The sequence below is a fragment of the Myotis nattereri genome, assembly GCF_964212035.1.
Source record: "Myotis nattereri genome assembly, chromosome: 9".
Taxonomy (NCBI): Eukaryota; Metazoa; Chordata; class Mammalia; order Chiroptera; family Vespertilionidae; genus Myotis; species Myotis nattereri.
Genome location: NC_138084.1, coordinates 40,451,461 through 40,461,676, shown reverse-complemented (window position 1 = coordinate 40,461,676; position 10,216 = coordinate 40,451,461). Strand labels below are relative to the sequence as shown.

Here is a 10,216-nt window from a genome sequence, read left to right as displayed (position 1 = left end):
GGCATGTCATAGTACTATAATAAAAATAGAATAATAGTAAAATAAAGTAAGTATAATTTTTTAAAAAGAACTGAAACATTTGTTTCCTCTACATGTGTTTGTACCCTGTTATTGATCATCTTTTTCTGAGAACATGTTTCTGATGCTGCAGCTACAAGTTGCTGGAAGCTCCAGACAAGGGTCCCTGACTGACAAGACTGCAGAGCTTGGCAGTCTTCACATAATAACTTATATGAGACAAGGAAGATGACTGTAACATCAATAATTTTTCTAATTAAAGCACAGATATTTTGGTATTGGTTGTAACCCAGAGACGATTAAGCAATCTTACTTTATAAACTCTTACTGATTTACATATATCTACTAGATGCCCAGTACACGAAATTCATGCACTCGGGGTGGGGGGGTCCCTCACCCCGGCTGTGCCCTTTTGCAGTCCATGAGCCCTCAGGAGATGTCTGACTGACAGCTTAGGCCCACACCCCACAGTTGGACATCCTTAGTGCTGCCGTGAAGGCAGGAGAGGTTCTCACCATTGCCACTGCTCTCGCCAGCCATGAGCCCAGCTTCTGACTGAGCAGCGCTCCCCCTGTGGAAGTGCAATGACCACCAGGGGCAGCTCCTGTGTTGAGCATCTGACTTCTGGTGGTCAGTGTGCATCATAGCAACTGGTTGTTCCGATGTTTGGTCAATTTGCATATTAGCCTTTTATTATATAGGATGAGGCAGGAACTGGAATTTATGTAGGCATAATTGTTGAGGCATATTGACAGTTTCAGTTTCAAGGATATGAATAAAATTATTTTAAACAGCAAATAAACTCATGATGCTCTGCAAGTGCAATGACAAGCATGTAAATTTTGTACAAATTACATTCTGAAATATGACATTTTTTTCTTTTATCATCTTTGTCATTACATAATACTATCATTGAACATCCTCCTCATCCACCCCTGTACCTAATAAGAGTAAGATTTATGAAGGCAGAAAGGAACCTCCTCTATGATATTCCTTATTGTGTCAGATTTACATACAAAATATTGTACATGGGGGGTGATATTTAAATAGAAAAACATACAGTTATATTGCTATGAATATAGTTTTAATTATATTGAACTTGCTGATAATAATGGTTCTGTGCTATTGGGGGTATTGAGGTCAACATAATTGCTATGGTCATAATCAAGTTCTGGTATTATTAGAATTTGTGTAAATTCCTTTGACGGATTTTAAACAACAATTCTTCTCACATTTTGTTTTGTTCCTAAGATGTACTCAGACACTTATCTGAATGTCTGTTGTTTATCTATACTAAGTACGTCAAACTCACAGCCCGCGGGCCACATGTGGCCCACAACGAATATTTTTGCAGCCCAGCCAATATAACGGTATATAAGAAATGTTTTAATAAAAATTTCATAACTTCATTTTTACAATATGCTGTTATACATAATTAGTAATAATGAACTGCATTTGCTAATGACTGACTACTATAATCGTGTTGCATTCGTTTCCCTTACACACCTTACTCACAGGTGAACCATTTCTCTCCACTAACACTAGCAGTGAATATTTTAGCAGCCAATTGCCATGTCATTAGTCTTGTACTGACTTGTTTGGTGTGTGCAACAGGAAATATTCTGCTTTCAGAGAAAAAGAAAAATAGGTTTATTTGCATTATGCTTATTAATTTATGCGGTTATTCAGTGTCTGGTAAGTTAATGTTCAAGAAAAAAATATTAATTTTTATTAAAATGTTCTATTATTTTATATGAATGATTACTCATTTATTTCAGCCCTTTGTACTCATTATGTCTCTATTGAAATAAACCTATGTTTCTATGAAAATTGAAGCTTTTGCTTTTTTGCAGCTCGCATAAACTTAAACCCTGTTTATTTGGCCCGTGTTAGCCTTTGAGTTAGACAAGCTTGATTTCCACCACCACCCTCTAACCACGTTATTTCCTGTGCCCTGTGCTATTTTCAGACCAGAAACAATTAAAAATTATAGATCCAAAGTCAGAGAATTTCTCTCCAATAGGAGATGTAGAAACTAAAGGAAACACAGAGCCCTGAGGAGAATGTATTATTCCCTGGGCCTCAGGACATAATATGCTGGGGTGGGGACCACGGCAATGTGCTTAGCTCTGGAGATAGACTTTAAGTGATGGGAGAAGGAGCATGGGTCATTCTGGTTTCCTATTGGCGGATGCTTCGTATTGGCCTAACAAGCTCTGATTTGCTCACTGGTGTCTTTCTACCTCAAATTTGATGTCTCAGAGGTAGTTGCCAGGACACCAGCACCACTCCCCCTGCTCTCCAATCCTCTCTTTGGGGTTCTGATTTCCTCGAACATTTTTCAGATTAATATTTTTATACTGTATTCATATACAAACTCAAACACATCAGGTCCTCTCTGTATCTGCTTTTTTCAAATTTTAGATCAATCCAATGTTTTACAGCCCAAAGCAGCCCTTCCCCAACCTACTCAAAAATGCATACTATCTGTTGTGGTTTAAGTTTTGAAAGAAAGGGATTTCTTGGGAGCTAAAGAGAAGAAATCTTATAAAGAGCCAACTTATAGCCCTAATGGGTTTGGCTCAATGGATAGAGCATCTGCCTCCGGACTCAAGGGTCCCAGGTTTGATTCCGGTCAAGGGCATGTACCTTGGTTGCAGGCACATCCCCAGAAGGGATTGTGCAGGAGCCAGCTGATCGTTTCTCATTGTCTATCCCTTTCCCTCTCCCTTCCTCTCTGTAAAAAATCAATAAAATATATATTTTTAAAAAGAGCCAGCTTATACACATCTTATTAACAAAAGGATTTCTTTCTTCTCATTCCAAAAGCACTGAACCTCATATAAACATCTCATACAGAGTCAGGAGGGAGCACATTAGTTCTCTGGGGCTGAGGATGTGGGTTAGTCAGAGATTCAAAGGGAGGCAAGCATAAAACGATGAATATGGGATTTGTGGGAGGCACACATCCTAGCTTGACCACTATGCCATCATCAGTTTCCCCCTGATTACCAAGCAAGCCAGGAAGAAGATAGAATACAACAATACGTGTATGTTCATGTGGATGTCAAAGCCAACAAGTGCCAGATCAAATAGGCTGTGAAGAAACTCTATGTCATGGAGTAGCCAAAGTTAACACCCCGATCAGGCCTGATGAAGAAAAGAAAGCATATGTTTGACTGGCTGCCAACTACGATGCTTTGAATGATGCCAACAAAATTGGGACATCTAAACTGAGTCCAGTTGTTGAATTCTAAATATAAAAACTATTTACTGTAAAAAAAAAAAAAAGAAGTATAAAAGTTATGGGCAATGAAATCTTTTTTAGTATGTAAATAGCCTATTCAAGAAATTATCTTGAAAGTTGGTATTGAGCTAACATGTTCTCTGCCCCAGTTTGCCATTTATTTCTTTATGCACTTACAGGTTGAGGTAGTCTGCAGGACAGCATAGAAGATGGGATTAAGAGGAAAGAACTTAGGGCAAAACACTGACTACTGGCTGCAATTTACCAACTCCACCATTCCTCATGTGTCCATGTATACATAGAGATCTTACCTGTATCATAAGTCGGAGGATTGATTGTGATGTTGTATGTAAGGCACTTTGCAAATTGTTTGGAACATTACATGACAGTCGACTTCTTAAGTTTATCTTCTTCTAATTACTGTGCAACAGATGCTGTGGATGCAGATATGGATAAGGTGATTTTTACAGTCCTCAAGGAGATCACTGATTAGTGGGAAAAACATACACAGAAGCAGGCAATTTCAGTACAGAGTGACAAGAAATAAGAAGAAAACAAGGAGCTGTGAGGACACAGTAGAGGGCACTGACATAGTTAGGAAAGAGAGGAGGATGGTCAAAAAGTTTATACTGGAGCTGTCTTTTAAAGGAAAAATAAGAGTTTTCAAGGCAAACCATGGTAATAGAAACATGTTAGGCAGAGAGAATATTTCACATGTGCAGAAGCAAATGAGAACATAGTGAGAGTTGGAGAACTGTCTGCACCTTGACATGCACACACCCTGGATGTGGTTGAGGCTAAGAGGGAAGGAGGAAATCAGAAGAGTTTGGGAGGTGAGCAGGAACTTGTTCCTTGTGCCTTCAAACTTGGTTGGGTCTTACTCCAGAAGCTAAGGGATGAAGGGGTTAATGGAAGGTTTCACCAGGGAGTGTGACAGAGTGAAATTGGCCTATTATAAAGTTCATTCTGGCTGTCATGAGGACTTCCTACTGGAATGAAGTGAGATGCACTTGGAGTAAAGCTTTAAAGACAGAAAAATTAGTTTGAGCACTTTCACTGTAGTCCAGGCAGAGATGATGTGGAGCTAGGTATGCTGAAAGGTCACAGGAATGAATTGAATAATGTTCTCTCCAGAGCTGGGAGTAACACGAGGCTAGTGAGATGCCTAGGATGCAAAATTAAGGGAGCATTGACTCTCAGGGTCTTAAGAGCTCCTTTAAGGTCTGTGCCCTAGACACCTCTATGGGCTCACTGCTCAGTACATGAACAATCAAGGTGTTATTGGCAGTGCAGCCGAAAAGGAATGAAGTATTTTCTTGGCTCATTTGTCCCTGTCTGCAATTTAGCTGGGAGCAGGACCAGGCACCAAGTCCCTGAGGTCACTCCCTTCGGACTTTCCAGGAGCAGTAAGTATTCTCAGGCTCATTCTGTACTGTGGGGAGTCTCCCTTCCGTGACTGGGAGAATGGATACTGGTGAGTGAACTAGGCTGCACACATAGCTGGTGCAACATTTCCAGGGAACTTAGACACACAGACACGTAGCAGTTACGGTCACCACGCAGACTGCACAAAGGCGTTCCTGCGTCTGTGCCCTGTCACGTGGTCAGGAGAGGAGGTAAAGTGTACTTTTTTGACTACCCTTCCCCATGCTTCTCATTCTCTGGGTCTACACCCCCCCCTGCTGCCCCTGCGGTGGTTTTTCCCTACCCCTAGGTTCAGCCTTCTGGCGCTCCTTCCCAGGAATAATGTCCACTTCTGTCCTTTGCTCTCTGAGCCTTTCTCAGTGATATTTTGAGGCTGTGATGATCTCATTCTAGTTTTCTACTCACAGACACACATATGAGGAGAACGTCCGCAGTCTGGGGCCCCTGAATGAAATAGGCTTTTTTATTAAATTTATCTTTACTGTTGATAGTATTACAGATGTCCTCTTTGTTTTTGTTGTGTTTTTCCCCCACTAACCCCCTCCTCCCCATAGCCACCCCTCCCAAGCCTTTACCACAATAGGGTCTATTTCAAGAAAGTGTTATAATCTATTTTTTTTTTCCTTTTTTTTTTTTCAATTCTCACCACAGGATATTTTTCCATTGATTTTTAGAAAGAGTGGAAGAGAGAGAGGGAAAGACAGGGAAATATCGATGTAAGAGAAACACATTGACTGGTTGCCTCCTGCACACTCCCTGACAGTGCCAGGCCTAGAAGAACCTGCAATTGAGGTAGGTGCCCTAGATCAGAATCAGTCCTGGGATCCTTAGGTCCGTAGGCCAATGCTCCATCCACTGAGTCAAAGCAGCTAGGGTAGAACTCCTGATCTGAGATGTGCCTGGGTGGGTAGTTTGGGGAAAGGGAGCTCTCCATAGGTTAGGGAAGTTAGGGATGCTGTGGGTGCTTCTCAAATCTTCTCTCTATGGGTGGCTAAATTCTGACTTTAACATTTTAGTTACTTATTAAGTTTGGGCTGATACATATAGCTTCCTCTACTTTAAAAGCTTGAGACACCACATCAGAGATGTTTTGTTTGGTTTTTTGCCCAGCAAGTTAATCTTTGTAAGAAAAAAAAAATCCCTTGTATTAACTGTAAGTAACATTAGAAAGATGTCTTAATATGAAATAAAGAACAAGTATATATTGTACCATGCTTACCACTATTCTTTGGTAACTGTATCTCCCTTTTCTTTGCCATGCCAGTTTATGGCACCAACAAAAATTTCAAGTGCTAGTAATCAATACCACACTCTTCAGAGTACAACTCCAAATGCTTTATGAACCTGGAGCTAGTCCAACAGAAAATGAAATTACTGTGGATTAGAGAGAACATTACGTACATTCCTTTAAGGATTGGTGATATGAATTAAATAACTTCTAATGAGGGGGTGAGGGTATGAGTGAGTGGTGGGGGTGAGGGGATAATGTGGGGATAAGGATACATGTAATAACTTAAACAATAAAGAAATTATAAAAAATAACTTCTAATGAAAGTCCAAATTTTTAGCACTCAATTTAATAATGAAACAGACTTCAACAAATTATTGTCATATATTTGACAATAGTAAAATATTTTTCCATATGATAGAAAAATTCTCAGATAAAGTGATTCATTAGTTCAATACCCAGATATAATAGTCATATTTCTATGTTTTATCTACTAGACAGCCTACCTATGAAAATATGCTATTTGTTCCACAATGACATCAAGCATAACATGTTTTTGTGATCTTGTTTTTATTTAATAATGAATGGTTGTCTATGGCCATACCACCCTGAACGCGCCCGATCTCGTCTAATAATGAATGGTAAATTTTAAACAGCATTTCTTTGGGAAGGTCTATCTTTCCTGATTCTGAATAAAAAGTGTGTTGCTTTTTGTTAATGAGAAAATTAATTTACTTTGTAATGAAGATTATTTATTCAATTTTAGGCTATTTCAAAGGTTGGGATTTTTATTTCTATCTTCTTTAAAGAGTATAGTTTGTTTCATCATATGTTCCTTTTTCAGTGATGAAACCCATTTAGCATGAAGTAGAAGGGTTTCACAAAATCTCTGGGAGGAGTGATTTGAGGAGATCAACTGTATTGTGTTCCCTGAAGAACAAAATTTTTTTCCTTACTAATTTTATTCAAATTCAATCCTGGCATGTGTGCGCGCACACACACACACACACACGCATGCACAACTTCAAAAAGTTAAAAATATATCTTGTCAGTTTATAGTTTCAGAGACATTGATACAAGGAACAGAGTGAAAGATCTAAGAGGGGAGGGGAGTGGGGAGGAGATAGAAAGAGATTAACCAAAGAACATATATGCATATATGCATAGCCCATGGACACAGACAATAGTGTGATGAAGGCCTGGGATGGGGGGGATGGGGGGGATGGAAATTGAATGAAGGGGTAAATGAGAGAGGAATGTGGGACATCAGTAATACTGTCAACAATTTAAAAAATTAAATTAAAAATAAATAAAGAAATATCAAATCTATTTTAAGAAGAGTTTAAATAAGAAGTGGTTGTATCCACTTTTATTTATGATTTAATTTTTGAATTGCTCATTACTTATTTCTGATCATGCTTCTTTAAAGTAATAAAGTTGGGATGTAATAATAAAGAAAACTTTGGGATAGAAATGTAATATTTTTTAATAATCTGGGTAAACTCTAGTACAGAATCTCATCCTAACTTTCAGAACAAGTACTCACTAAGTGCTACATTGAAGCTCCACTCAATCTCAAGTAGCAGCATCCCTAACTGTAGTGATAATGATAATAAAACTTCAAAAATATATCTGTAATCAACAGGTAATCATTTATTAAACATAGAAACAAAAAACACTTATATCAACACCTTTGTTCACATAGACTATAACCCTATGTGCAGGATATTTATTTTATAAGCTTTGAACTCCTTTTCCCCTTTTATGCACATGTTAATGTATTTTTGTACACATGATAAGTGATCAATAGATGCTTAGTAAACAATAGATCAATAGTTGATTAGGCAACCATGAAAAATGAGATGGAAAAATTACTAGAATTAGAGCAAAAATCCACATTTCATTTATGATCTATGTAGTTATTTAAGTTTAACAAATACAATGCATCAACCTTTTGAATATGTTAAATGCCTAATTAAAGAATAACAATAAAAAAATAAAAGAATAGCAAATAAAAAGCAGTTTATTAGATAAATGTGTGTGCTGGATAACAGAACTGTTGTTTAGTTCAATAAGAAAAAAAAAAACTTTGTGTTTCTATTCATTTTTATGTCCCTTATAAAAATTCATTATTTTTCTTGTCTTAAAATGTTTAGTCAGAGAATAAAATTGATTATCATGAGTTTTACCATTATATATGACTATCATTTTAAGTTTGTGTCAATTGTGTGAGAAAATAGTGCCTACTGATAGATTTTCTTTGGAAGCATCTTTTAAACATTCTTTGATCCCACTTTGAAACTTTGGAATCTTTCTCTGCAAAACAGATCACTGCACACATTTGGGTCTGTAATTAAAACCTCTGAGTAGTTAGAAACTCATTAACTGAGATTTTCTATAGCAGATCTGAGCCCACTGAGAGTTAATAAATATACACTAGTTGGGTGTGACAGACTAGTTCTTTAACGTTCTTTCTCCTTACAGATAAGTGATGAGCGTTTCATACCATAATTCAAGCATGTCAGCTCCCAACTATTCCACTGTCAATTACGATATGTTTGTCCTCATTGGCATCCCTGGACTGAGGGAGCTACACATGTGGATCTCCATCCCCTTCTGCCTGATGTACCTGGTGGCCGTGGCAGGAAATGGAATCCTGATCTACGTGGTGGCAGTGGAACGCAGTCTTCATGAACCCATGTACCTCTTCCTCTCCTTGCTTGCTTTTTGGGATCTGATCCTATCCACATCCACAGTACCCAAAGCTCTGAGCATCTTCTGGTTTGATGACATGGACATCTCCTTTGGTGGTTGTGTAACCCAGCTCTTCTTTATGCATTTTGCCTTTGTAGTGGAGTCAGGCATTCTCTTGGCCATGGCTTTTGACCGCTATGTAGCCATCTGCTACCCACTAAGGTATACCACCATTCTTAGCCATGGTGTCATTGGCAAAATAGGGGGTGCTGTAGTGTTCAGGGGTTTTGCAACTGTTTTCCCTATTGTCTTCCTTGTGAAACGCCTGCCCTTCTGCCGGACAAACATCATTGCCCACACATTCTGTGAACACATGGGGCTGGCAAAGCTGGCTTGTGCTGATATCACCATCAATATTTGGTATGGAATCTCTGTGCCTTTGCTCAGTGTTATGCTAGATATGGTGACAATAGTCGTCTCCTATGGGCTTATTCTGCGGGCAGTCTTCAGGCTGCCATCCCATGATGCTCGGATGAAAGCGCTCAGCACCTGTGGTTCCCATGTCTGTGTCATCCTCATGTTCTACCTTCCAGGGATTTTCACTGTCATTGCTCAGCGCTTTGGCAGAAAAATCCCCAAGCATGTCCACATCCTGCTGGCCAATCTGTATGTTCTTGTTCCCCCCATGATGAACCCAGTTATCTATGGAGTAAAGACCAAACAAATTCGTGAACGAGTGGCCCTTGTATTTTCTTCAAAAGGGAAGTATTGCTGAGTTTGACTGGATAGCACTGTGGTTTCTTATAGGCCAGAAGGAAAGGTCCTATTAGAAAAGAGGAAAGACCGTTGTCATTCAGGATAGACTGTACTTGCTGTGAAATTAGTCTATTTTTTTTCTTTTTTAGGAATGATCGAAATTGCATGAGTTCCTTATCTCAGAGGTAACTAGGTTCCTGAAAATCAGTGTATTAGCAAACTTCTATTTTTGCATGCCCATAGGGTTCTGCAGTATTTAATAACATAACATCTCTATTTCTATCAAACAAAAATAAAATTTAAAAAACACTGCTCCTTCATCTGCAATTCAAATTTTAGATCTCTGGGTCCTCCCCAACAGCTATGATGAATATAAATTAGAATGAGTGAACAGCAACATTGTGTACAAATTGGGGAAACACGGAGGCTCCCTCCCTTCTAGCTCATCTTATTCACAAGAGACTTGAACAGTCTTGTTATACAAATGTGCATACCTGATCATGCAAGATAGCACCGGGCACACAAATGAAATTACATTTACTGCTGTAAGTACATGATTTTGGAAGATAAAAAAAGAACAAGATAATTAAGTAAAGCATTTGGAGATATAATCTGCCTTGGATGCTGGGTGTCCTATACAGCCCTCCACTTTTTAAACTTTTTAACATCTATCTTACAGGATTGTTGTGTGAAGATCCAATAAGAGAACAGATGCTAAAGCACTTTGGAAACTATAAAATTCTGTACAAATGTGTTGTGTCACTGTCATTAATGTCATTATGTTCTCTGGTATGAGCTTTCACCCTCCTTATGGTCAAAGGTTAAGGACAAACAAAACAAAAACCTGT

General features: G+C 38.6%; 1 protein-coding gene across 1 annotated transcript; it reads left to right on the top strand.

Annotated features, from left to right (window-relative positions):
- Positions 1 to 8,436: 8,436 nt before the first annotated feature.
- Positions 8,437 to 9,387, top strand: LOC308524079 (olfactory receptor 52B2-like; the record flags this gene model as incomplete). Its single annotated transcript, XM_081098232.1, has 1 exon — positions 8,437 to 9,387. The coding sequence occupies one exon, from the start codon at positions 8,437 to 8,439 to the stop codon at positions 9,385 to 9,387; it is 951 nt and encodes a 316-aa protein (XP_080954358.1).
- Between the last annotated feature and the right edge of the window lie 829 nt (positions 9,388 to 10,216).